The following is a 27731-nucleotide window of genomic DNA, read 5'->3' as shown; positions in this document are numbered from 1 at the left end:
TGCTAGAACAGGCAGGGGCCGTTCCGGGGGCCACAGCTCCCGTCATGTGGGGATGGTCACCCACAGTAGAGACAGAACACAGACACACAAGTGGAGAGGAAAGTGAGCATTTATTTAAAATGGAAGAGTCCGGAGGAGGGATAAATTAGGAATTTGAGATGAACAGATACCCACCACTAGATATAAAATAGATAAACAACAAGGACCTACTGTATAGCACAGGGAACTGTATTCAATATCTTGTAATAACCTATCATGGAAAAGAACCTGAAAAATATATACATGTATATCTATAACTGAATCACCTTGCTGTACACCAGAAACATTGTAAATCAACTATACTTCATTTTTTTAATTTAAAAAATTAAAAAAATTTTTAACATCTTTATTGGAGTATAATTGCTTTACAATGGTGTGTTAGTTTCTGCTTTACAACAAAGTGAATCAGTTATACATATACATATGTTCCCATATCTCTTCCCTCTTGCGTCTCCCTCCCTCCCACCCTCCCTATCCCACCCCTCTAGGTGGTCACAAAGCACCGAGCTGATCTCCCTGTGTTTTAAATTAAAAAAAGAAAATGAAAGAGTCACTCCAAATCACAAATTTTAAGAAGTTGATGAATACCACAAAAATCACAAAACCTAGAAAAATTACACATTCTCTTTATTTATTAATTGACCAACACGCCTCTATGGTAATTTTTCTAATCTTGGTACGATTTGTGATGAAAGGTACGCAGAATCCATCTGAAACTCACGAACAACTCACGTGCCTGTAGAAATCGCTGTCCTGCCAAGCTGAGCCTGAACGGAGCCCCGCCCACAGCGCGGACTCCCCGCCGGGGACACACAGGTGTTTGCCATGGGGACACTTGCTTCTGGCATTCCTCTGTCGGTGGCAGCCCTGCGGGCCGATTTGCTGGAACCAGCAGGTTTGTCAGGACAAGATACACCAAGAAGCCCTCTGACCTGTGGAAGGCGTGCGCTGTGGCCTCACGTGGTGCTATCACCAGTTTGGACCCGCAGACATAAGAATTTTGATCAGATTCTGTCGTGTGTAATTCCCGTCGGAAGAGGCGACAGCGTATGGCATGCTTATAGTTACGGACAGTCAACATCAACCGCTTCCTAGCAGGAGAGCCAGGCCCCGATGAGAACCAGGTCCCCTGCTGGCAGCTTCCGGCCTTGGAAGAACCTTCCGTGGACCGGCTCGTGGGCTTTTCTCCGTCCACTCCCGTGCGCTGCCAGTGGGGCACTGCGGGGCGCTCACGCGGCAGCTGGGTGTCCTGTCACGAGGCCAGCAGCCCCGCAGGCAGGCGGTGAGTGTCCCTGGAGCCGCCCTGCCCTGGATGGCTGCACACAGCCGTCCAGGTGGCTACACAAGCCGAACTGTTTCCCCACTGGCTTCCTCTTAGCTGGACCCCAAGGCCCAGGGCCCCCCCCCCGGCACCACCCGGCAGAGGGGACATCGGTCGGAGAAGCTGAAATGCAGACGGGCGGAGGCCTTGACCAGCGGGGCTTGCACTGTCTTCCTTTCACATGCATTAGGTGCTCATTCCATACAAGGGTTGGGGGCAGGGGAGGGGCCTGGAGCTTCCCGGAAAAATGGGTCCCCAGCCTAGAACCGGGGCAGGTGAGATGTGGGGGAGGTGAGGCCCAGGCTGTGGACGTTACCTCTGACCTGGCCCAAGTCAGCGGCCTGGACACAGGAGCCAGCACAGGGCCCCCTCTGTCCCCTAGCCTCCCCGAGCCAACAGGGATGCTGACGCTACCCCCAGGACCGTTCTGAGGTTTAAGGAGAAGGTCTGCCACAGCTCCTGGTAAGTCAGAGCGCTGGACACGCATCCAGGGCCAGTGTCACTGCAGAAGGTGCTCTCCAGGGACGGGTCTGCCTCTTTAACACAGGAGGCTGTGCTCTGACCCTCGTGGGGTGGGGGTGAGCCAGCCCTGCCTTCTGAAACCAGGGTAATCCCGCCGAAGTCACCCCCACCGCCCTCCTGCTGTCAGGCGGGGATTAGAGAGGAGGCCCGTGGATTAACCAGTTCATTTCGTCACACCTTCTCCCACCAGCCGCTCTCCTGGAAGCCTGCGGCTGCAGGGCAGAGAAGGGACCCCCACCCACACTGGGCATTGCAGCCAGGACCCGACTGGAGGCTGGGGAACCCCAGGCTTTCCCCGACCCGGAAGGCAGAAGGCTCGGGGCCGTGCCAGGGATCTGGGCAGACAGAGCTCGGGGTCTGAGGCTGCTCTTTCCTCTCCCTGGCCCGACCCCAGCAGGGGCACCTTGCCCGGACCCCCCAGGGTCCACCCAGCTCCCAGCTCCACCCACGGCAAGATGCCCTCCCACCGGTGGCCAGAGGCCTGGGCCTCCCTGCAGAAGACGGTGGTCACCCTGTGCCTGCTGTGCAGCACGTCCCTGTCCCCCACGCGGGGGCAGGCCAGGATTCCTCTGGAAACGTAAGCCTCAAGAGCCCCCCCACCCATAAACCCCTCCCTCCCTCCCCTCCCCAGCCAACCTCAATCCTCGGCCTCCCCCAGCCCCCAGGCTCTCCAGGGCTCGGCTGCCTGCTCCCCCTGTCTTGCTGTGAAGACCTTTTCTTCACCGGCCTCTTCTCTTCCCCAAATCTCTGCCATATGGGGCCCTACCTTCACCCCCTGCCCAGACACCTGACAGTCCTAGGAGAACTGAGCACAGGGGCCCACACTCCTCCTGGGATGGCAGGCAGTGTCCCCAGACCCTGAGGGCGAGGCTCCTTCCAGGGCGATCGCACACTGAGGCAGCTCTAGTAGGAGCTGAGTTGCTGGACGTGACCATCTCAGCTCCACAAGGATTCGTTAGGAAACATTCTGAGAGGGTGAAGCGGTCCTAAACCGACCAATAGCTCTGCAGCCAGGAGCCAGGTGGATGTGCACGGTGGGGGCCGGGGGGTGTCTCCATTCCCTTTCTACACCTGCCTGCCTCCCTCCAGTCCCCCGTCCTACATCCTGTCACTAAGACCAGCTGCAGGGAAGCTATTGGTCATTCACACTTTGGTATAATCTAACTTAATGTGCGACTCTCTGGGGGTGTCTGGCCTTTAGTCCTTAGTTCTGGCGGTTCCGTTAATGCCAGTTCTGATCCGTGTGGGAGCAGAACATTCAGGACTGAAGGGGCTACCTGCTCATCACACCTGAGCCCACGAGGACAGTCAGGCTATTGCCAGCCTCGTGTCTGACAGAGGGGGTCCTGCAGCCCCACGAACACCTGGGGTTTGTGTGGAGCTGAGCTAAGGCGGGCTTTGAGCAGCTCTGTCCCCGTCGAGGGGTCCCACCTCTAGCTGTTACAGGCCTGGTGCTGCCAGGTGCTCCGCAGATGACCCTCCAGTCCACACAGTGAGGTGGGGAACGGTCTCCTGACTCTGCAGTAGAGGAAACGAGCTCAGAGAGGTCAGACGGCCACCCCACACTCGCGCAGCCTGCAAATGGCCGTGCCACACTTGAACTCGAGCCGGCCTGGCTGGGACCTCACCTCCACACCCCCTGCCAGCCTGAGCCCTTCATGGTGGGGGGAGGTGTTGAGAGTAACCGTCATCCCGGAGCACACCCCAGCTAACAGTACAGGCAAGCTCCAGGGACAGGCTGAGCGCCGGCTAGCGAAGGCTGGAGCCCAGGCCTGCGTAGAGGGGACCGGCCACACGGGGCGCCCGAGCGTCCGCCGAGGGGAGGGCCCACAGCCACGCCCGTGTCTGCACGCGCCCACCACCCTGCAGCCAGACCTCCCCCGGGCTCCGGATCCCTGCCCCCCAGTGAATCCTTCCCAGTCTTTCCCCCCGGAGACCGGCGCCTCCCCCACGCCTTCCCCTCCCACTCAGGGCTCGGCTTCTCCTGCCTGCCCGGCTTCTCCCACCTCCCAGATCTGTTCCCACCAGGACTCCCAAAGGTCTCCCCGCCCAACCCAGTACACACTCCTGGCTTCACCTCCTGGCCTGCTCCCGACACTCGGCTCTCCCTTCTTGAGTCTCAGCGCTCTCCCGGGTCTGCCCGGGCGCCCACGTTAACCTTTGTCTTCCTCTAACGCCCCTTTCCCGCCGTCGGCCCCGGGAGCGCCGCTGCTCCCCGGGGTTTGTCCTTCACTCACAGACCTTCTCAGCCAGCACCCCCTCCCTGTGAGCCCGTCCGCCTCAGAACCCCGGCTCCCACCCACCAACCAGTGACCCCCAGCCCTGACTCCCCCTGCTAGACCCACATTCCGCTGCCACGGGCTGCTCTTCCTGAACATCACCGGAGCTTTGAAATTCAAGTTTGTGTCTTTCCAGATACAATACGAGGGACTTACCCGGCAGTCCAGTGGTTAAGACCTTCCAGTGCCCGGGCTGGGGGAGGGGAGTCAGATGCAGGTTCGATCCCGGGTGGAGGGAGCTAAGCTCCCACCGGCCTCGCAGCCAAAACACTGAAACATAAAACAGAAGCAATATTGTAACAAGTTCAATAAAGACTTTAAAAATGGTCCACATCCCCCACCCCCCAAAAAAAGATGCAATGTGTTGGGTGCTTTCTGGAGCCGGGCAGCTCACAGCTGCCCAACGGCACCCAGTAGCCTCGCTGCAGGGACCTCCCCTCCTGCCTCTCCCAAGTTGCACGCGTCACCTTCTGCCCTCCCCAGCTTGTTCCCCGATCGTCCTGATAGTCTTAATTTTATTCAATAATACCACCATCGGCGCAACCACCCAAGCTGGAGACCTGGAAGCCATTTTGTTACCGAGCCCAAGCTCCTACTGCTCGCCACACAGCAGGCCAATCGAGAGACAAGTCGTTGGGGCAAAGAAATGGCGACTCTATTCGGAAAGCCAGCAGACCGAGAGGGCAGTGGACCAGTGTCCCAAAGACCCGTCTCACCCGGGTTGGAATTCAGGCTGCTGTTATACTAAAGGGGAGGCGGTGTGTTCGGTTGTTGCCAACTTCTTGGTGCCAGGAGTCCTTTGTTCTTACAGCTGTCCACATAGGTCAGGTCATGTTGTTTCTATAAACCTCAAACAAGGAAATTCCCTGGTGGTCCAGTGGTTAGGACTTGGTGCTCTCACTGCTGTGGCCTGGGTTTAATCCCTGGTGGGAGAACTACGATCCCCCAAGCCGCGCCTCTCAGACAAAGAAAGAAAAAAAGAAAAACCTCCAACAAGGCAAATGTTACTCTCTCTCCTGCAACTTTTTATCTCTATATGCATGAAAAGTGCTACACCCTTAAAGGTCAGAGTCTTGAGAATGGGCTGTGCTGTATATTTCAGGCTATAGGCAACCTTAACTCGTAGCAAAAGCAATAGAATACAAAGGTTAAAATAAAAGAAACAGATCCACCGTGGAGTCAGGTTTGTTCATCCCTGTTCCAGTTTTTGACCCCTCCAAGCTCCTCTGTCCTCTCTACCTAGAGTTCTCGGCCAAATCTCTTTGATGGGGGAGACTCTCCCGGACTTCAACACTGAGTCAGAGCCCACCTCTGCCAGGAAGCCTTCCCTCACCACCACCACCCCTCCCCCAGCTTCGATGGTGCCCCTTCAAACGTGCATGGCGCCCTCTGTACGTGGAGGGGTGTCACTCTAACTAACTGTTCCACAAAGGCAAAGACTGGGCACCGCTCATGCCCGTGCACGATGCCCAGCACATAGTAGGGCCTCGATCATTGTCGGTTGAGTGACCGAACGAATGCTGACCTTGGCATGATCACGTGGGGGAACTCCTTTTGCTCCATCTCGAGAGGCTCAGGCACAGCCCCGTGTGGCCTCGCCCCCAACCAAGGGCGGGATCTCAGGGCACTTGTGGGGGCGGGTCTCCCCGTGAGGCTGCCTCATCCTCCCTGCCCGCCGGCCCCGGCCTCTCAGACTCAGCTCAGAGCCTCAGCCTCCCTGCCTCACGCTCCCTGCGCAGGGCAGCTGGGGGATGACTGGCCGAGGAGCTGCAGCTGTGTGAGTCCTCGGGGTCCCCCCCCCCGCCTGGTCAACCCCGATCTCGTCCCTTCTTCTCCAGCCCTCGGGGGCGGGGGGCTAGGCTTGGCTCCGGGCGGTCAGCCCCTGCCCCCCAGCAAGGGTGTTGGCATCACAGTGTGGCTGCCAAGCCTGATGGGTCCTCTGGGCCCCTGTCCTGGCCGGGAGGGACCACAGCTGCCGGTGTGTTTTCCTGGGTGTACGTCAGGGTGTGTGATTGCGTGTGTGCATCTGTGTATACGTGTGTGTGTTATGTGTGTCCCTGCATGTTTGTGCGGGTTTGTATATGTGCATCGGTGGGTGTCTCTGCATGTAGACACTTGCCTCCTGTGTGTGCGCATCTCTGCGTGTGTCTCCTTGTGTGTGCTCACGCGTGAGTGCACACACACGTACTCCCACTGTCCTGCAGAGTGAAGCTGTGGGCAGACACCTTCGGCAGGGACCTGTATGACACTGTCACCAAGTACTCGGGCTCCCTTCTGCTGCAAAAGGTCAGTGACCGCCCCCCCTCACCCTGGGGCTCCCGGGGCAGCTGGCGTTAAGCCGTCCTGGTGGAGAAGCAGGACGTCTGGGTGTGAGAGCTCTTGGGGGTCATCTAACCCAACCCCCATTTCAGATAGGGAAACTGAGGCCCAGGGAAGGGAATGATTTGCCCAAGACACAGAGCAAGTCGGGGGGTGGGGTGCGCAGTACGGTCGGGTGGCCAAGAGTGTAGTGGCAGCTCAGGGGCCTGGGAAACCCACGCCTAGATGAGATGGGGGAAGAGATGGTGGGGTGAGGAACAAAGGGGAGAAGAAGCAGGAGCTGGTGGACCGGACACAGTCCTGCTGCCTCGGGGCAGAGAGAGGTCGGTGGGAAGACCCTCGGACAGAGAGCCGCCCACCCAGTGCTCGACCTGCCGCCACGTCTCCAAGCACTAGAGAGCCACCGGGGCCCAGCGAGTCCAGTCCGGCCCTGCCTGGCCCCTGGGCACAGGCTGACAGCCGGCTTCTCGCTCAGCCCCCACAAGCTCCCATCCCGCTGGTGTCCCGACTCCCAGGCCAGTGCTGAGGATGGCGCTGCCGTCCTGCTGCGAGTCGCTGAGATCAATAGTCACCATCTCAGCCTCACTGCAGCTTCAGCACCTTTCTCTAAGTGCTGTGGAAAGGGGAGCCTCTGGCTTTTATGGCCGTGCTTGTCCCCTCCCCCAAGCTGGGGGCCCGCTGTCCTGACCGCAGGGCCGCAGCAGCCATGCCCGCTCCCCTCGCCACCCCACACAGGCTCCCCCCACCCTGTGGCTGTTCTGGGTAAAAGCCTTGCACGTGACACATCTTACAGTTTGGGGAACTGAGTAACTCGTGCCCAGGTGGCACCCAGGACACACGGTGAGGGAGCACCTCCCGGGGGCCCAGATGGCGACTCAGCGGCCCTCTTAATGCCCCCAGGCCCACTGGCCAAGAGTCAGGCAGCACCCACCCCTGCAGCGCATGGGGGGCACAGACACCACGAGCCTCACAGCCCCTGAGAGCAGCCCCTGCGCTGGCTGTGTGACCTCGGTCAAGTTCACGACCTCTCTGGGACTCAGCCTCCCTCTGAAGGATGTGAATCCGAGGACATCTGATAAGAGGTGTCCCTTGTCGGTTGTTGGGGGAGGTTTTACGAGGATGGAGGGCCATCCTGGCCCCAGTGTGAATGCACCAGTGGGAGGATGGAGGCCGCCGGCAGCCAGGGATGGACGTCCAGGTACAAGACGACAGGTGTGTGTCTCTCCACGTCCCCTGAACAGAAATACAAGGACGTGGAGCCCAGTCTGAAGATCAAGGAGGTGGATGGCTTGGAGCTGGTGAGGAAGTTCTCAGAGGACATGGAGACCATGCTCCGCAGGAAAGTGGCGGCCGTCCAGGTGCTCAGGCCTGCGGGCTGATGGGACACGGAACCCCCTCCCTGAGCCCCGCTACACCACCTTCTCCTGCCTTGTAGCCCATGAGCCACAAGACCCTTGTAAAGGACGGGGTGGGGGGCAAGCGGAGAGTGGGGAGGGCCGGGCGGGCACCCTGCCTTAGGGAACAGCCTCCAGGGTTGGAGAGTCAACCACGGTGCTAAGAAGGACCTGCGTCAGGACCTCCGGTTCAGTGATGGGACAGAGCAGGGCAGAGTGAGGGCGTAGGAGTCACGGGCTGAGTGAATGGCGGGGGCTGGAGGGTGGGAGCATAGGGGGGTGAGAGCGGGTGGCGTGAACTCCCTCTCTCCTCCCCCAGCCTCTCCCCTCCTGCCACACAGACCCGCCCTTCATGGCACCCAAGTGCTGCCCTGATGGGGGCCCAGGGCCCAGGTGTTTCGTCACTGCACAGCCACCTGGCTTGGCCTGGTAGAAACGGGACGTGTCACTTGCCTGGCATGAAGTGCTTCCCTGACCCCTGTGGGGACCTGGCGGGTGTAAACCAGCAGGTGCTGTGTGCCAGGAATTGGCCACCCCAGACCAGCGTTATCCCCAAAGGAACTCCTTTCGGGGGTCCAGGAGAACAAGGAGGGAGGAGAGGGGTCTGGGCTGCGGACCCGCCAGGGAGGCCGAGGCTGTGCAGAGGATGGGCGAGGGTGGCCGTGGTGGGGGACAGGCTGCAGCCCCCACCGGTGTCCGCCCATTTCCCCGCCTCCCCGCAGGTTGCCGGGGCCCCCTCTCCCACCTGTGACGATTTGCAGCCTCTTCTCTGCAGGCTTAGTTAGGGCAGGGGCTCTTAGCGTCAGGAAGCAATGAGGGATACCTGGGGACCACCCACAGCAGGGGAGGCTGACCCCCAGAGAAGCCAACACAGTAGTAACACCCGCCTCCTTCAGTCAGCTGGCCTGGGCGGAGTGCAGACACCGGGGCACGGGGATGCCTCTCTTTAGGTGCCAGCCCTCCTGGCGCCAGAGCACAAGAGGTCCTGAGACACCTCCAGAGCCCAGGGCGCTGGGCTCCGGGGGCTCCAGGGGCACCGCATCCTTTCCACAGCCTCAACATGGAAAACCAACCCAGGGGGCACTTGCTCTGTGGACCTTCTCCAAGCTTGAGGTCCTGCTCCCTGCTGGGGGTGCCCCCAGGGCCACAGCCACGGACCCTTCTATGAGGGTCCCCGTGGGGAAATTGCCTGGAGAGCGGCACTCAAATAATCTTTGCCCCATGGAATTTCTTCATCACATCTCGGCATTGGGGGTCAGGAGTAGGGAAGCGAGGAGGGCCCTCCCTCCTTGTTGGGGATAACGCTGGTTCTGCCCAGTGTACACGAGTGTAAATAGAGACCCGGAGGGCAGCGGCTCCCCCTGGCAAAGCCAGCTTAGGAGCTCTGGTCTCCTTTCCCCCACCCCCGGCTTTACTGAGGTATAATTGACAATCAAAAGTTGTGTATACTAAGATGTACAACCTGATGGCCCGATATACACATCCGTTGTGAAACAGTCACCCCAACCAAGCCAGCCACCTTATCCATCACTCACAAATGGTAATTGTACTAAGGATACAACGCATTAAGGATAAATGGTATTTTCCTCCCTCCCCACCCCTTTCTTTCTTTTTGTATGAGAGGTGAGAACGCCCAAGAACAGCCCTCTTAGCAAAGGTCAAGCACACCCTACAATATTGTCACCTAAGCCACCTTGCTGTGCATCAGCTCTCCACAATTCACTCATCTTGCACAGCTGAGACTCTGTACCCCTCGACCAGCGCCCATTTCACCCTCCCTCCGACCCTGGCAACCACCATTCTACCCTCTGTTTCTAGGAGTTTGACCAGTTTAGATCCACACGTAAGTGACTCCATGCAGTATGTGCCTTCCTGCATCCAGCTGATTTCACTTGGCCTGACGTCTTCCAGGGGCACCCAGGTTGTCACAGATGGACCAATTTCCATTTGGAAATAGCCCAAATGTCCACCAGCTGATGAGCAGATAAACAAAAATGGGCTATCCATAAAATGGAATATTATTCAGAAATAAAAAGAAATGATCCCACGTGCCTCAGAGCAAGTAAGCCCGTGCCCCACAGCTACTGAGCCCGTGGGTCACAACTACTGAAGCCCGTGCGCCTAGAGCCCGTGCTCCGCAACAAGAGGAGCCCCACTCGCCGCAACTGGAGAAAGCCCGCGCGCAGCAACGAAGACCCAATGCAGCCAAAAGTAATAAATAAATTAAATAAATAAATTTATTAAGAAAAAGAAATGAATACATGTTAAACATGTCTGATACATGTTAAAATACGGATGGACCTTGGAAACATTGTGCTAAGTGAGAGACTCCAGACACAGAAGGTCAAACACTGGCTGACTCCACCTTTGGCTGCTGACTGTGTACAGACTGAATACAGAGGGAGAGATGGACACACATACACACATTTTAATAGACTATTTTTTAAAGCAGTTTCAGGTTGACAGCAAAATTGTGAAGAAAGTACAGAGAGTTTCCATTTACCCCCCTCCACAAACACAGCCCCCCCAAAACTATCCACACGCCCACCAGACGGTGTGTTTGTACAATTAACGAACCTACGCTGACACGTCATTGTCACCCAAAGTCCGCAGTCTGCACGAGGGTTCGCTCTCGGCGGTGTACGTTCCGGGCGTTTGGACAAACGTATGACGACGTGTCTCCATCATCAGAGATCATACAGAGTAGTTTCCCTGCGCTAAGAAATCCTGTTTGCCGGCTACTCATCCGTCCCTCCCCACAAACCCCTGGCGACCACTGACCTTTGTGCTGTGTCCCTAGCCTCACCTTCCCCACAGTGTCATGTAGCTGGAAGGACTCAGTGTGTCACCTTTCAGACTGGCTTCCTGTCCCTGTGACATGCACCTGCCTTCGGGCTACTGTGACTAGTGATGCTGTGTGCATTCGTGCGCAGGTGCTGGTCCGAGAGTCTGTCCCCACTTCTCGCGGGTGGGCCCTGGCAGTGGACCTTACGGGGCGGCCTCTGGCCTCCTTCCCGCACTGACTCTCCCCTTCCCATCCCCGCCCGCAGAATCTGGTCGAGGCTGCCGAGGAGGCCGACCTGAACCACGAATTCAACGAGTCCCTGGTGGTGAGTCGTCCCCTCCCACAGCCCTGGGAGGTACGGTGCCTAATGTCCCAGCGCCCCAGGGGCTGGGGCCGCCTGAGGGTGGGACATGGGTGGGAATTGCATAGGCCCGGCTCCATCCTTCAATGTGCACCGGTTTGTATGAAGCTGTAGAGGTCTGATTCTGAACCACTGTATCTGAGGAGATATTTATGGCTGGCCAGAGGCCAGGCTGCAGGCCTTCTCTTCAGAGGGAAGCCCCCTGCAGGGACCCCCATTTTGTCCCCCAGGAGCCCTCCCCCCCTGCAAGATCTCGGGGTGCTGGCCAGGCTGCCTCCGTCTGTCCACCTCTCCCTGAATCTGTGTCCGCCTGTCAGTCTCCAGCGCTGGCTGCGTCCACATACGCCAAAGTGGGGACTGAAGCCGTAATCTAGACAGTTTACACCAAAACCCAAAAGAGTCAACCATCTGATCCAATGTCTGGATGGGTATTTGCCCCGAATCAGTGATCGTGGCCGGAATCCTCCGCCAGTGTGGACGTGGTGGTCAGTCTGTCCGCTATCCATCACGTGTGACTCTATCTCTCTCTCTCTCTCCCCTTCCCCTCCCTGGGCCCCCTGCCCTCCCGTCTTCTCGGTGTCGCCCTAGTTTAACTATTACAACTCTGTCCTCATCAATGAGAAGGACGCAGGTGGCGCCTACGTGGAGCTGGGGGCCGAGTTCGTCCTGGAGGCCAACGCGCACTTCAGCAACCTGCTGGTGAACACGTCTCTGAGCAGCGTGCAGCTGCCCACCAATGTCTACAACAAAGGTGCCCGCCGGACCCCAGCCTGCAGCCCCGCCCGGAGCAAACGGGGGTCCCCGGGGAGGGGGAAGAGGAGTGCGGGTGTGGACAGCAGTCGTGGGCGGCGTCGCTGCAGGCTGTGGGCACACGGGTGTGTGTGCGTGTGTGCACGCGTGTTCCGTGGGGGAAGACTGATCTTGTTTCCCCTGCACTTCCTCCTATAATCTTACCCTTCAGACCCGGATATTTTGAATGGAATCTACATGTCCGAAGCCTTGAACCCTGTCTTTGTGGAGAACTTCCAGAGAGACCCGACGCTGACCTGGCAGTACTTTGGCAGCTCGACAGGGTTCTTCCGCATCTACCCAGGTGAGGCCGCTGGGAGGCATCTCCACGGTCCTCGGGGCTCCGTCTCTGGGAACAAGGCGACGGAGGCACTGGAGATGGACCCTGGTCCAAAAGCGCCTCCAACCCCACCTCCGTCCCCTTCACAACCTGATAAGCACACTTTCAAGTTGATGAAGGAATGAACAAATGACGCCTCGGTAAGCAGCCAGTAAGTGCCCACCTGGACTCTTGTCCTGTGAGAAGCACATGGGAGGCGAAAATGAGGGCAAAGCCATTCCCATCTTCACTGGAGAAGTGGGGCAGAGTCACTCATTCAGCAGCGGGGAAGGAAGTGTCACAGGCTAGCGGCCAACCCAGCAGGCAGCGGGGAAGCCCCCTTGTCTACCAACGAACAGAAAACGGAAGCCCCTTCCACGGGGCCTCCAAGAGCGCTGCCTTCTTTTATTTCTCATTTAAAACAATTCACCACCACAGCTCATGCCCACTCGTCTTATTTTAGCCCCCTGTCCAGAAAGCCTTAATATTGCCCTGTTTTCTGAGATAGGAACCGGAAGGTGCGACTGGCCAGGGTTCTGGACCTCCCCAGTCAATAGAAATTGACAAGAGGCCAGACAAGAAATTCAGGCAAGGCTTTACTGGGGCCCCTGCTGCGGCAGAGAGAGTGAGAACAACAGGTTCCCTTGCTCACCCCCTGGGGGGTGTAGGGGCGAGGCGAGCTGGTTCCTTATATGGGGTGAAGGTAGGGGTGTGTCCAGGGGTCGGGCTGGACGGACGGCTTAGGTGTTTTGCCCACCCCTTTCTGGTGTTGAGAGCAGGGGGCATGCCCAGTACCCTGCTTTTGCTCCCGGCCCTTCAGAAGTGGCAGTTGGGTTTTTTTGGTCTTTTTGTATCGTGTTGTCCATAATTTGCCCCAGCTCTGCAGGCACGCAGGTATTTTTAGTCCCTCATAGTTTCTTTGTTGCTGGAGGAGACTCTCTCCAGGTGCAAGCACTGCAGCAGAGGGTCCCAGGTGCCAGGTCCCAGCCTGTCTCAAAGGGTCCTGAGGACAGCCATGTGTGTCCCCTGGGCCTCTCTTAGGAGGAGCACAAAGTGACCTCAGGGCTCACCGGTCCCCCTCAGTGGTACCTCTTGTCTCTGCCCAAATCCACAACAAGCCATTTGGTTCTTTTCCTGTTCTCTGGAGTCTTGATGAACAAGTTCATCCCTCTTCCATGGAACAGCCATTCAGATGCTTGAAGACAACTCCCCTGTCCCTCAAGCCTTCCCCAGGGTGGAAATCCCGCCACATCGGGGCTTCCAGAGCCGTCAACGTGTGTGCAAGCACGAAACTTGCCCATTTGTAAGCCAGGTTGTCGCTGTTGCTGCTGAGTTGCAGGAGTTCTCTGTACATTCCGGATATTTCCTCCCATTCTACGGGCGGCCTTTGCACTCCGTCGACTGTGTCCTCTGATACACGGAAGTTGTTGCCTGTGCTTTCTGGTGTCAGCGTAGTGTTTTAGTTATTGTATTGTCTGCTTCTCAGTATTTTTGTATTCCCCTGTGATTTCTTCTTTGATCTCTCAGTTATTTAACTGTGTGCTTTTTAAATTTCCAAATACATAGGGATTTGATATTTATCTTTTTAGTATAAATTCCTAGTTCAGTTGCTTTGCAGTCAGAGCACACAGTGTATGTGGTACTGAATATATGAAGTTAGCTGGGATTTAGTTAATAGCCTAGTATGTCATCACGTTGTGTAAATATTCCATGTGTGCTTTAATCGCTGGATGAAAACTTCTGCTACGTCATTAGATCAGGCTTGTCAACCGTATTGTTTAGATTTTCTGTGTCTTTGCTGGTGTTGTGTCTGCTTGACTCTTGTTAGCCCTTATGATACCTTTTAAGTCTGTTTTGTCGGTATTCATAGCGTGATACCAGTATGTTCTCAGTTGGTATTTGCCAGACATATATATATTTTTTCCATCCTTTTACTTCCAATCTTCTATGTCATTTTGTTTTAGCCATATCTCTTGAAAATAGCTTATAGCTTTTTAATTTTTATGCAAACTGACAACCTCTTTTACCATTTCGCAAGTTAAGCACATTTCCATGTATTATGTTGATATATTTGGACATGCTGTTATCTTATTTTTTAAATTTCTACTCACCCCTCTAGTTCTATGTTTCCTTTCTTCGTCTTTTTTAATGATTTATGTTTTTTTGATAAATCTCCCCTACCCCTTCCTTCTCTTTTTTCTGTCAGTTTGGAGCTTATTCCTCTGTTCCCATTCTTTTAGTAATTAGCCCTGCTGTTTTATCAACTTTTTTTTTTTTTTTTTTTTTTTTTCCGGTACGCGGGCCTCTCACTGCTGTGGCCTCTCCCGTTGCGGAGCACAGGCTCCGGACGCGCAGGCTCAGCGGCCATGGCTCATGGGCCCAGCCGCTCCGCGGCACGTGGGATCTTCCCGGACCGGGGCACGAACCCGCGTCCCCTGCATCGGCAGGCGGAGTCCCTCAACCACTGCGCCACCAGGGAAGCCCTCAAGCATTTTTAACGTGAGATATAACAATTAAAATACTATTTCCACCCTCCTCGCAGTCAAAAAAGGGCTTTAGAACTCTCCCACTTGCACCTCCACCTCCCCACCCTGACTTATTTTCATCCAATGTTTCCCTGTTTTTATCCCTGCAAATTAGATACTCTCACTGTTGATATTTGATACAAACATCCCTTGTTTGAGTTCCCAGGCGCTCTCTCTAGGTTCTGGGAAAGCAAGGCCACAGCAATGAACATCACTCCCACAAGACTCCTAGGCAAGCAAAGCTTTTTAATCGAAAGGAGAGCTGGTGCAGCAGAAGGAGGGAAAGGGCGCCAGCTCCCTGAGGACGTCTAGGGAGGGGGGTTAAAGGCCGCGCCGGGGACGGTGCAGGAGCCTGATCAGCTCGCGCTCGATTCTCGGGTTGGTTGGCGTCCGAGCGAGGTTTCGAGCCTCGTCCACCTGGTTTCAGCCAGTCTGGGGCCCACGTGCCCGCGGTCAGCAGTTCTCATCGGTGGTGTCTGCTTCCTGCAGAAACAACTTAGGAACGTGTGCAGGCCTTTCTCTGTGTCTCTCAGGGAACTGGGAGTTCGGTGACTCTGCTAGGTGGGGGGTGATCGCCCGCGTTGTCCTTTGGAAACCACGTACTTACATCAGTGGAGCAGGGACAGAGCTCATCTCTCACGCCTGTGGGTCTCCGTTCACTGAGCGCTTTGCTTCACGGGGCCTGTGGAGCCCTCTTGCTAGAGGCCACCCTCGGTCCTTTTCCACAACGGCCACGCTCTCGCCTCCCTGTCTCAGCAGCGCCCGTCATCCCGGGAGGACGCATCTCATGGTTCTTGCCTCGCTGCCTCTCACCCACAGGGGCCTGTTTCTGACGCACGTGGTGAACTTGGCTTGTGGGGCCCGACTTGGGAAAGCTTCCCTTGAGAGGGTTGACCTCTGTTTCTGCTCGGGGTTGAGGGCACCCCACCCGGGACCACCAAAGCCCTCTTCTAAGGTTTGGGTTCAGAGCCAAGAACTTCCGCCTCAGCCGCCCCTCTCCGTTGCTGTTCCGGGAATCCGTGTCAGACCTGCCAGGCCCTGGGAAGGCCTGACCTTGGGGAGCTTAGTCTTGTAGCCAAATCACCTCCCCCCGCAGCTAACAGGGAGGGCGCAAGCACCAGCAGCTGATCTGCCTGGAGGCAGGTGGGCTGCAGCTCAGAGCCCCGGCTCTCGCCTGCTCTGTGCACGCTCTGCTGGATGGCAATGACGCTAAATAAAAGTCACACCCCTGGGCCTCCCCGTCTAGTTTGAGGGGAAGTTTAGCCCCACCGATGAGTCCCAGGAACCACATGGCTGGGTGGGGGGGCGGGGTCCTACCTATGAAATTAACCCAACTCTAGATCGGGGCCGCTGGGAGGTGAGTGTCCCTCCAAGAGCCGGCCTCCCTCAGCTCACAGGGGCTGACCTACTGCCCTGGGGGTCCTGGCCGTGCCGGCTGTCAGCACCCAGGCAGAAGCTCTGGAGCAGCCTCTCGGGCCAGCGAAGAAGCCAGACTTTCTTTCCCCAGGCATCAAATGGACGCCTGATGAGAACGGGGTCATCACCTTCGACTGCCGGAACCGCGGCTGGTAAGCGTCCCCGGGGCGAGGCGTCAGGGCCCAGCATCTTTCTGTAGCCTCGGGTGTTGCCTCGTTCTCCTGCCCTGAGCCCACCCCCACCCCCAGGGCCGCAGGTAGAACTAATCCAACACAGGAGAAGAAGAGTGTCCTTCTGCATCCCTCTCCCCCGACCCCGTCCCCCCCGTCCCCCTACAGCTGCTCTGCTCCAGCCCTGACCGCATGTGTCTTCCCTGCCCCAAACCTCCTCCCAGGGCTCTGAGCTGTCTTCGCACCAGGCTCTCCCCTCCTTCCTCACCCCTCCTCTGGCAGATCTGTAACCCAGTCTGAGGGGGCAGCCAGCTCCCTCCCTTCCCACTGCCAGCACCCCGGGACCAGGGCTGGCCCGAAACAAAGAAGACAAGGGTCACCATGAGCACTTGACCATTCGATGGGCACAGTCCCAGCCACGGCACCCGAAATGGCTCCAGAACGGAGTGGTTCCGGACCTGAGAAACGCCGGGCGTTGACCTGAACTTTGAGCCAGAGTCTGAATGGAAACCAGGGGGACCCGGTCGGCGGCGGTTCCGGCTCGGCTCTCCCACCGTCGGCCTGTCCCTTCCTTTCTGCTAAAGGTACATACAAGCTGCCACGTCCCCGAAGGACGTCGTGATCGTGATGGACACGAGCGGCAGCATGAAGGGGCTGCGGATGGCCATCGCCAAGCACACGGTCTCCACCATCCTGGACACGCTGGGGGAAAACGACTTCGTGAACATCATCTCGGTAAACTCGCCTTCCCGTTCCAGAAAACCCGTCCTCTGCCTGCACCGGAATGACCTGTACTTACGGCCACCCGATGGTTCGTGCTGTGAAGGACCCTATCCCCTGAAGCTGGGACTCCCCACCCAAGACAGGCTCCCAGGCGTCCACAGTTTCTGAAATTACGTGGGAAAGGCATATGTCCGTTTCTCGGAGTTGGTAGATTTACTCAGGTTCTCAGACGAGGCTGGGGTCCAGTCCAGATGAAGGGGTATCCGAGTAGATCCCTAACTCAGCCCCGCCCATGTGCCCTTGCCTGGCGCCACCGGGGAGAAGCCTCCTGCATCTGCAGGATGGGTGACCCCAGGGCCCTACTTCCATCCTCCCCAAATCCAGGCAGGTCGGGAGGAGGGGCCAGCAGCCCCTGGTCCTGCTTTCACAGCGACTCTCCTGAGGGTCGCTCCACCTGCCCCCAAAAGGTGATGAAGTGGAGGGACAAACAGAAGGAAACGGGAGAGGAGAGTTAGGTAACTCCTGGTCTCCGTGAGCCCCAGGGATGGACGGCACCCAGCTGGCCTCCTGGGAAGATGCCAAGGGCCAGGATTTGAGGGAGAACGTTTAGAGTTAAGGCCCTACTGTTCCCTCCCCTCTACTCAGAGAAAATTGCCCAAAACCTGGGGTCCCCCAAGGTCATATTACACAGGGGCCCGGGTGACCCCACCCCTGGCCCGCCGTGAGTTGCGCGCTCCGCCACTGGGCCCTGACTTTCCCAACTGATCGTGTGTGTTCTGCCCTCTGCAGTACAACGACTACACCCACTACATCGAGCCTTGTTTTAAAGGGATCCTGGTCCAGGCGGATCGGGACAACAGAGAGGTGAGTGTGCCTGTGCTGGCCCAGCATCTCCATCCAGGGGGGAGGGTGGCCCTGCACCCGGCCACTCACACCCTCTCGGCTTACCCTGGGGGCATCTGAGAGACATCCGCTGCAGGGGTCCAGCCATGAAAGTAGGGGGTGGGTCCTGCAATCTTGTTCTTCTGGGTGAATAGCTCTGCGCAGCCTCTGAAAGTACGACCAAAGGGGAAGGTTCCCTGGTCCACTGACCGGCTGACCCTCCCCCATCCTCTTCCCCGGGACAGCACTTCAAACAGCTGGTGGACAAGCTGATGGTCAAAGGTGTGGGGGTCGTGAGCCAAGCCCTCAGTGAGGCCTTCCAGATCCTGCAGCAGGTACGGCAGCTGGCGGAGCAGGGGCGCTGGGGTGGTGAGGGGAGATGGGGAGTCATGGCCACGTCCTCCACGCAGTTCCAAGAGGCCGGGCAAGGAAGCCTGTGCAACCAGGCCATCATGCTGATCACCGATGGGGCCGTGGAGGACCACAGGACAGTGCTGGAGAAATACAACTGGCCGCACCGCAAGGTTCCTCCCTGGGCGGGTGGCCGGGGGCCAGGGGAGCGCCTCCTTCTGCCGTGTCCACACGCCCCAGCCCGTGAGCCCCAGGCCCCGAGCGAGGGCATGGTAGAGACAGAAGACTGCTGGCTGTGAGCCCCGCCGGGCAAGCCTTCACGCCGGGCGGGCATCCCGGCGAGCCTGGGCCCCGGGCCCTTCCTGATGCAAAGGGGTGAAAGTGCAGAATCCAGAGACCCGGTCCCAGATTCAGACACAGACACGGTCAGGCCTCTCGCAGCCGGGACTCTGCTGAGTCCGCCGTGTCTCATCCACCAGGTCCGGCTCTTCACTTACCTGATCGGGAAGGAAGTAAGTTTTGCTGACCGCTTGAAGTGGATCGCGTGCAATAACAAAGGTGGGTGACGCCACGTGAGGCAGGGCGTCCGGCGGCCTCACCTGAGCGCAGGTGGGAGGGCATCCCCGGACCCCGCAGGTGCTCAGCTGGGCCTCCCACAAAGGGACCCAGAGCAAAGGTGACAGCATCCGCCCCCCTCCTGCTGAGACAAAGCAAGACCCATGTCGATCGCTCCCTGCGGGGCTCTCACCCCCGTGACACCTCCCGCAGCGCGCCTGGAGGTGGTGACTCCCGTTCTGCTGTCTCTTCAAATAAGCCTTATCCAGACTGCCACACGGAAAACCATGTAGACATGGGCCCGACCTTTCAATGTCAGTCGTCTCTGATGTCCAGCCTCCGTTCCTGCTGCTGCAGATGAAGCCCGTGTGCTCTGTTTCTGCTCCAGACAAAAGGCAGAGACCGTCATTTTCTTTAGATTAAGGTTTTGTGTGTGGCAGCCCTCATCTGTCTCTGGCCAGAACCCAAGACCCGGGCCTCGAGGTGCCGACTCGGGTTCCTCGATCCCAGCAGGACATCCGAGAACCTGCTGTGGGTGGCTGACTCTCCCGGCCCTAGTGGGTCGACGTGGTCAGGAAGGCCTGGTCCAGTCGGGGAGGCGCACACATGAGCATCCGGGACGGGACCTCTGCATCGCGCTGAGGGGCAGCGGGGCACAGGCTGCCCAGGGTTCTGGGCGAGGGGCGAGCCCTCCGCGTTTGGGGGGTCCAGGTGGGCCTCCTGAAGGACAGGGTTCTAAGGTGAGACAGAAAGAAGTGGTAGGAGTGAGTCAGATGCAGAGAGCGGGGAAGGGTGTTCTGGGCCGAGGGAAGAGCATGGTCAAAGGGTCCGAGACAAGAGGCACCCTGGGAATGAAAGCTGTCCCATTCCCCAGAGCTGGTGACAGTGTTCTGTGGGAGGTGACGAGCGGTCACGTGATAAATCGTCACAGCCTTGTAAAGCATTTGCTCTTTTTTTTTTTTTGCGGTACGCGGGCCTCTCACCACTGTGGCCTCTCCCATTGAGGAGCACAGGCTCCGGACGCACAGGCTCAGCGGCCATGGCCCACGGGCCCAGCTGCTCCGCGGCATGTGGGACCTTCCCGGACCGGGGCACGAACCCGCGTCCCCTGCATCGGCAGGCGGACTCTCAACCACTGTGCCACCAGGGAAGCCCGGCATTTGCTCTTTTAAATACCGCCTCAGCTGCGGCCCCCTCCCAGTAACTGAGGGACGACAGCAGTCAGGGAAAGGAGGAGGTGGGGCTCTCAGAAAACAGACCCGGGACAGAGCTGCCTGCAGGCACCGCTGAGGACAGCCCTGCAGGGAGTGAGGGGTGGCCTCGCGCCCTGAGTTGAGGCCCTGCTTCTCGGGCAGGGGGAGCCTCAAGGTTCTGCCAAGTCCAGCCAGGGCCAGGCCTTCGTGCCCCCGCAGCACCACTGGCCTCCAGTTGCCCCGGGAGAGGACAGCCTTGGGGAAGGTGGTACCTAGCGGCCCAGGGCAGCTCCCAGCCAGGGGCCCAGGCAAGAGCCGTCGCGGCTGGGGGTGCACAGGCCCTGCATCCACAGCCATCCGCCCCTCCCCTCCACAGGCTACTACACGCAGATCTCCACTCTGGCAGATGCCCAGGAGAACGTGATGGAGTACCTGCATGTGCTCAGCCGGCCCATGGTCATCAACCACGACCATGACATCACCTGGACGGAAGCCTACATGGACAGCAAGGTGGGGCCCCCAGCGAGTGAGAGGTGACTCCTGGGTTGGGAGTGGGGTGGGCAGAGCACGTCCTGGAGAGACACTGGGGGAGCGACACCTTGGCCCGGGAGCCCCGGGAGCAGACCACCCCCCCAGGGCCGCACCCCCGTGGACAGAGCCGTCTGCTGCAGACTCATCCCTCCCTTTTCCCATAATCCTCACCTGCTCTGGGAAGAAAGGGGGCCAACCAGTGATTCAGGACACTATGGCTTAACCAGCGGCCTCCCTCAGGGCCCAAGTTTCCAGCAAGACCTCCTGTAGTTCTCCCCCATGCAGGACCAGACACGGAAGGTAGACAGTCAGATGAGATGTCAGGGAAGGGACCTTCCTGACACGCCTCAAACCCAACACAGACGCAGACACCTGCTCCAGCAGCGTCATAGCAGGCTGGGATTAAGAGACATCTGGAAATAGTGGCTTCGATAGGAGAGAAGTGTGTGTCCCCCTCACGTAAAAGGGGACACGTAAAAAGTGGATGACGAGCCCCCTGGCCCCTTCCCGCTGCCCCTGCCCCCTGCCATCCCTGGGGTCCACATAGTCCAGGTGGCTAGTGGGGTCAGGACGACTGCGGACGAATTCTAGGCTTCAGGTGGAGGAAGGGAGGGGTGCACACCCCACCTTTAAGAGAAATGTCCAGGGACTCTTACCTGACACTTAATCTGGCATCTCAGTGACCAGAACCTGTCCCCTGTTGACTCCTCGGCCTGTCCTCTTGCTGTCTGAGCCTCTGTTTCTGGGCTCATGCACAGATGGGCTGGTCCCACGGGTGCACCCTCATCCTTGGCATGGCCGAGACCAGAGGCCTGGGTGAGCCTGGGTGTGCTCAGGGGCTGGGCCGCATACTCGGGGCTCTGGGGCCCCCTCCGGCTTAGGGCTTCATTCGCTAAGTGACGTCAGCCCGCTCCCCTGTCCGGCCTTCCCCGTCCAGCCTTTCCCCCAGCTGTCTTCATGCAGAGAAGGGAAGCCTCCTTGGGGATTTCTTCCTCCCGTTGGAAGGTGCCCCTGAGTTGTGGTTGAAGTGGCGGCTTGGGTCCCCAGTCTGTGGACACCGCCCTCCGTGCGTCCCCCTGACAGCTCTCTACCCGCAGGCGCAGAGCATGGCGCTGCTGACCACCGTGGCCATGCCTGTCTTCAGCAAGAAGAACGAGACGGTAAGTGTCTGCTCACGAGCGGCTGCCCGGCTTAGAGCTCCAGCCGCTGCCTGGCGTCGTTAGACCTGTGGCTCTTGACGTGGCCTCAGAGCCGCCTTGGGAGGGTTTAAGGTCAGGTTCCAGGCCCTGTGCCCAAGTAGCCATGTCAGAATCTCTGGGTCGGGAGGGGATGGGGCAGGGGCCACACTTCCCGAAGCCGCCCCGTGATTCTGTTCATCCAGCCTGGCGCTGACCCGCTGCTCTGGACTTGGGACCCTGGCTTGGGGATCAGGGCCAGAGGGGTCACCTGCCAGGCTTCCGGCAAAAGCACACGGAACCTGCTAGTGTGGGCAGGCCCTGGCTTGTTCGTAAAGGCTCTGGTGGGGAGTGTGGGAGCCGTCCGTCCTCTACCTGGCCAGGGAGTATTCCCTCACGGGCCCTGGGCGTTTCAGGGCCCCTAGATGAGGGGCCCTGGGATCCCAGTACTTCAGCCTCTCCTGTGAAAGCTCATATTTCATTCAACTTTGTAGTTCATTTAAATATTAAACTTAAATGTTAATACTGGACATTAATCTTCCCAGCGGTTGAGATTACTCCTGGGGCCTCTTCGAGTAGGTTCTAGATTTTTATTCCAGGGAGCTCTGCCTAAAATCTAACTGCAGAGCAAAGACCACCTTAGGTCCAAGTGGCTTCCTCTTCCGGGCTCTGGAAAGGCCGTGGGTTCAGTTTGGCCTCGTGCATGGGAAGCCTGGTCTCCCCTGAAGCTGGCATTTCCTTCCAGCGATCCCATGGCATCCTCCTGGGTGTGGTGGGCTCTGACGTGGCCCTGAGAGAGCTGATGAAGCTGGCGCCCCAGTACAAGGTGAGCCCGGTCAGGCCCCCAGGTAGGGTCACAGGCCTCCCAGGAGACACCCCACCAGGCTCTGGAGGCTCCCTTCAGGCAGTGCAGCCAAGCTCACAGCTGGGACGGGGCCTGCGGCCGCCCCTCAGCCCCACCCCAATGTCACACCCCCGACGCCCTATTCCCCCTCCCCGGACACCCCACCCCCAGACATCCCCCCATCCTGCCCCCCACATCCCACCCCCGGACATCCCGCCCTTAGAGACGTTTGGGCACAGAGCAGGGGAACCGAAACTTGGGCCCCTGGGACGCTTGGTCACGGCAGCCGCGACGTGCTCTGTGGCCTTCGGCACGTCTGTGCCGTCCTGGTCCGCCTGCGCACCACGCAGCCCCATCTGGGGAGGAGCAAGGCTGTGTAATCAAAGCCCCAGAGCAGTGGTGGAAGGAGGCAGGTGGTGACGTTCGTTGTTATGGTCACTGCCGACTGGAGCAGCTGGAGCAGAATTCAGAGTGAGCGGCTGGAAGCTGCCCAGCTTGTTCATACTGTCGCCAAAACGGGGCTGTGAGAGGTGGTCTTCCCGCCCGTGGCCCCGCCCCCTGCCCGGCCCCAGTCCTCCTGCACAGATACCCCCTGACCCCCTCCATCCCTGTCTTCCTAGCTCGGGGTGCACGGCTATGCCTTTTTGAGCACTAACAATGGCTACATCCTCTCACATCCTGACCTTCGACCCCTGGTAGGTACCGATCCTATTTGCCTCGGGGGTCTTAACTGTGCGGGATGTGGGGGTAGTTCATACAGACGGTTAAAACAACGAACACGCCTTCAGCTCCATTGAAGAACCCGATGGACTACAGGAAAAAAATTAAGTCATGGTCCCTGTTTTCAAATTGCTTATGATCTAGCAGGAGAGACAAGGCAGAAATGCACGAACTGGTAGCAGCCAGTCTGCAGGGAGCCTGTCATGAGTGTGCAGTGTCCCTGGAGGACCCGTCCCCTTCCCCGTTGTCACCCCGTCAGTCACCCCACGCTCTGTCTTGGAGTCTGACCGTGTGTCCCCAGATCGCCAGGGGCCACCCCAAGGGCGTAAGTGCCAAGTTAACACTACAAACGGCAGGAGGCGTCCCCCACGAGCTGGGGAGCAGAGCTGAGGCTGCCCTGAGGATGTGTCCCCAGGGCTCCTGCCCCCTTCCAGCTCCCTCCATCCCAAGGCGGGAGCCCATGGCGTTTTCACCTGCGTTCAGATGAGCGGCCGAGGCCAGGAGAGAAAGCAGCAGCCTTTTATCTAAGGTGCTACCTCCCCGGCCGGGGGGCTCCCCGAGACCTCCATCCGTGGCAGTAGTGGCCACACCTCCCAGTGTGGTTGTTGGGAAGCGGGGAGGGGAGTTGGGGTCCCAGCGGCATCGCGACCCTTCCCCTCCACCAGTCTCCTCTGGAGTCAAGGTTGGCACTGAGGACAGCAGCACCGCGGGCGCCTTTCCGAGCTCTCTCCTGCCCAGGTGCCACGGAGAGACCAGCCTAGGCCACACTGCTGTCCGTTCGGGTCAGACAGACGCTGAGTGACCAAAGGCACTGATTGAGCTATTTAAGGAAACGCTAGGGGTTCAGAGTTGAGAGAGACCAGGAACACTGACCTCTACCAGTGGGTCCTGTGGGGAGCAGCCCCAGGGCCAAGAAGATGACTCATTGGGGAAGAACAAAAATGTTGGCCCTTTAGAATTAAGGGGCACCTGTCCCAAACCTGTCTTCACATCTATGTAGTGTGGATGAACATAAGGTCTCAAGCAACCCATGCGTACTGGGGGCCCGTCGCACGCCTGACCCAATCACGCTCCGAGACGCTGTCAACAGACATTTATGGTCCAGTTAAGGAAACAGACTTACACAAATGAAACGATGAGAGAGCTGTACCACGCAGAACATTATCCCATACAGCAAAGCCAGCACAGTGAGACTCCCGTGGAGAGAGCGATCCCTTCATGACAGGCGTCGAGGAGAAGAATAGCTGAGTTTAAAAAAGAAAAGTCATAGAGGACACGCCTAGTAATAAAGGAGGGGCCGGAGCCATACTTTCGGCCTGAAATGTTTCCACGTCAGTGCCCAAACTAGGAGTAATGGAAGCGGAATTACGGTTTCCTGAGGAGCCCGGGATGGCCTTTCAGATATCCTTAGGAATTAGGAGGTGGCAATGAGCCGGGAGGGTCACTTCTTACTCAAAAGCAGCACCACCCTGAACAGGAGCGCAGGGCAGGGCTGCTTGTCATGAGAATAGACTTTCAACAGGCCAAGAATGGGAACATCGTTCGAGCACAGGCAAGAAACTGGAGACACTTTCTTGAGAAAAGAGGAAACTTGCTGAAGCAAGATACACAGTGATGGGGGACGTCAGCCATTCAAGCATCTGTGGGGGGCCTCGTCCTGCTAAATAGAGACCTCTGCTTAATTCCTAATGACCCTGATGATAAACTATCCTCTTTCCTTTTTTTTTTTTTTTTTTTTTTGCGGTACACGGGCCTCTCACCGCTGTGGCCTCTCCGGCTGCAGAGCACAGGCTCCAGACGCGCAGGCCCAGCAGCCATGGCTCACGGGCCCAGCCGCTCCGCGGCATATGGGATCTTCCCGGACCGGGGCTCGAACCCGTGTCCCCTGCATCGGCAGGCGGACTCCCAACCACTGCGCCACCAGGGAAGCCCCTCCTCTTTACTTTTTTGATCTATCACCAAATTAAACCTGGGGAATGCTACAGACCTAACAGCAGATGACTTGACGATATCTCTCTTGGTGTCAGAGAGAGAGAAGTCAGGGCCAGAAAATGATAATAACACTCAAAGAATGTTGATGAATGGTCCTGTCACGCTGGATGGAGGGCTTTATCGGGCTTTGCGGAATCTGTCTGTCCTTGGCTCTGCTCGCTCAAAAATTCTATCAACAAAGACTTCCCTGGTGGTGCAGCGGTTAAGAATCGCCTGCCAATGCAGGGGACACGGGTTCGATCCCCAGCCTGGGAAGATCCCACATGCCACAGAGCAACTAAGCCTGTGCGCCACAACCACTGAGCCTGTGCTCTAGAGCCCGCAAGCCACAGCTACTGAAGCCTGCACGCCTAGAGCCCATGCTCCACAACAAGAGAAGCCACCGCAATGAGAAGCCCGCACACCGCAATGAAGAGTAGCCCGCGCTGGCCGCAACTAGAGAAAGCCCGTGCGCAGCAACAAAGACCCAATGCAGCCAAAAATTTTTAAATCAATCAATCAATAAACTGCACACAAAAAATTCTATCAACAAGATGAAAACACAGAAGGAGATGCCATGGGATGTGGAAGGTATGGCTAATACATGAAGGGAGAAAATTAGTATTCAGAAAGTATTCTTCTAAAACGATGGGCTGGAACTAAGGAGATGAAATATATTAGGAATGCATGGAAAGTCGTGCAGCATACTCGATGCCCAAGCAGAAGATGGTAAAGCTGTGACTTAACAGTGCATCACAAGGAAGGTCAAGGGAATCTAATGGGCTGAAAACTCGGTTTGACCTGTCGGGCGAGGTAGCTGTCCTGGATTAGCAGAATCAGAGGCAGCGGTCAGAGCCGTACGATGTTTTGGTCTGCACGGGTCACACCCCACCCCACACTGGTCAGACCCCACCTGAAATAGCGACTGTCCCAGGCACTCTGCTTCGAGAGTGACATTGACAAAACGGAAGAGAATCAGAGGGAGCTGAGGCGTCTGCGAACTGGGAATGTTTAGCTCGGGGTGGGGGGGGACGTCTTAGCAGTGACGAGCATCCCCAAAAACCCTCAGGGTGTCGGGTGGAAGCTCTCTGTGTAGCTCCAGGGAGAGGCCTAGGACCCGTGGGTAAAGTCACAGGGAGGCAGGTTTCAGCTCTGCATGAGGAAGAGGTTTCTAACAACGCGAGTCCAAACCTAGGACAAGCGCACTCACGATGGGAGCTCCTTGGTGTGTGACATACTCTCCCCGAGGCCGGGAGACCATCTGACTCAAAGGTTGGCCAGGGCCGCTCTGCCTTGGGGGGAACGTGGCCCGCACGACCACGAGGAATCGCTGAGCTTCTCTGGGTTGTGACTGCCAGACAGGCTTTCTGGAAGGGCCGGGGCTTGTGTTAACCTCCCGTCTCTCCCCCTGACTGGCACACTCAGTACAGAGAGGGGAAGAAACTGAAGCCCAAGCCCAACTACAACAGCGTGGACCTCTCGGAAGTGGAGTGGGAGGACCGGGCCGGAACCGTGAGTGGGCGGCCGGGAGGGGGTCGGTTGGCTGGACAGCGGGTCCCGGGGCCACAGGCGCTGAGCTCAGCCCCCTCCCTTGGCCCAAAGCAGAAGCAGTGCCTCTAACGGGCAGCCCTCCCACCATCCACAGAGAGAAGAGTCTCTTCCTCTGGGGCTGAAGGAGCACACGTCTGTGAGCCACAGAGTTCGGGTGTGAGGGCGTTTTAGGCTGGCCTGGGTGTTGGAAAACTTGCATCTCAGGGCTCGGCCACCGTGTTCCCTCGCCCGTCAGCCCACTGGGAGCATCCTCTGAGTGAACTCCAGAATTCCAGCTAAAGGGAACCTGGCAGCCGGTCTATATTGCCACCTGTAGCCTGCTTGCAGGAGAAGGGGGAAAACGCAGCGTGTCCCCAGGGGTCACCTCCAAGGCAGTGTTCATTGCTTCATGGTCCTGTGTGAGCCGAGTTCTATTATCTGTTCTATTACTAATTCTATTACCTTTCCCCCTGAAGCTGAGAACAGCCATGATCAACAGGGAGACAGGGTCTCTCTCCATGGACGTGAAGGTTCCGCTGGACAGAGGGGTAAGGCGCTCGAGGGAAAGACTGAGGTCTGCTCCCAGGAAGCGGCGTCATGGTTAACTGGGGTTGGTGGTGGTGACAAAGGACCTGGCTGAGTTCGAGCTAAAGCCTTGAGAGCTTGCTGGAGCCTGGAGGGCCCTAGTGGGGGGCCCGGCCCAGCGGGCATCGGCCCCATGGAGCACCGGCCGGGGAGCTACCGCTCTCCAGGGCCTGGTTCTCGGGGCCGCAGAGCGAGGCCGTGGCCAGCCCAGCCCTTCGCAAGTCTTCCTGCTGCCTGCCATGTGGCCCTTTTGTTGTTTATGGTGGAAAGGGGGAAAGTGACAGTTAATTTTGCCAATCGTTAGCAGCTCTTGTAAAACATGTTATATGGGAAGAGGTTGAAAATAATTGCTACCCCGTAGAGCAATTTCCACCCATGGCAACCACAGAGAATCAGGCCAGGTCCCCGCAGCCGTGCCATTCCTGTCACCAC

The 27731-nt window shown here is 57.9% G+C and overlaps 1 protein-coding gene across 1 annotated transcript in view; it reads left to right on the top strand.

The window, feature by feature from the left end:
- The first annotated feature begins 2337 nt into the window (after positions 1–2337).
- The window catches only part of CACNA2D4 (calcium voltage-gated channel auxiliary subunit alpha2delta 4), an 80004-nt gene continuing 54610 nt past the window's right edge, over positions 2338–27731 (top strand). Inside the window, exons 1-18 of the mRNA XM_033867328.2 lie at positions 2338–2459; positions 6366–6447; positions 7722–7838; positions 10925–10984; positions 11609–11771; positions 11982–12113; positions 16161–16221; positions 16824–16974; positions 17752–17826; positions 18090–18179; positions 18255–18368; positions 18675–18753; positions 20320–20469; positions 21558–21634; positions 22395–22475; positions 23114–23188; positions 26610–26696; positions 27191–27262. Of these exons, the coding sequence (XP_033723219.1) occupies positions 2338–2459; positions 6366–6447; positions 7722–7838; positions 10925–10984; positions 11609–11771; positions 11982–12113; positions 16161–16221; positions 16824–16974; positions 17752–17826; positions 18090–18179; positions 18255–18368; positions 18675–18753; positions 20320–20469; positions 21558–21634; positions 22395–22475; positions 23114–23188; positions 26610–26696; positions 27191–27262 (1788 nt within the window). The remainder of the gene's footprint in view (positions 2460–6365; positions 6448–7721; positions 7839–10924; positions 10985–11608; positions 11772–11981; positions 12114–16160; positions 16222–16823; positions 16975–17751; positions 17827–18089; positions 18180–18254; positions 18369–18674; positions 18754–20319; positions 20470–21557; positions 21635–22394; positions 22476–23113; positions 23189–26609; positions 26697–27190; positions 27263–27731) is intronic.

The sequence above is a fragment of the Tursiops truncatus genome, chromosome 11 (genome assembly GCF_011762595.2).
Source record: "Tursiops truncatus isolate mTurTru1 chromosome 11, mTurTru1.mat.Y, whole genome shotgun sequence".
NCBI classification, from domain to species: Eukaryota; Metazoa; Chordata; class Mammalia; order Artiodactyla; family Delphinidae; genus Tursiops; species Tursiops truncatus.
The sequence above is the reverse complement of the archived record's forward strand: the minus strand, read 5'-3'. Positions and strand labels throughout refer to the sequence as shown.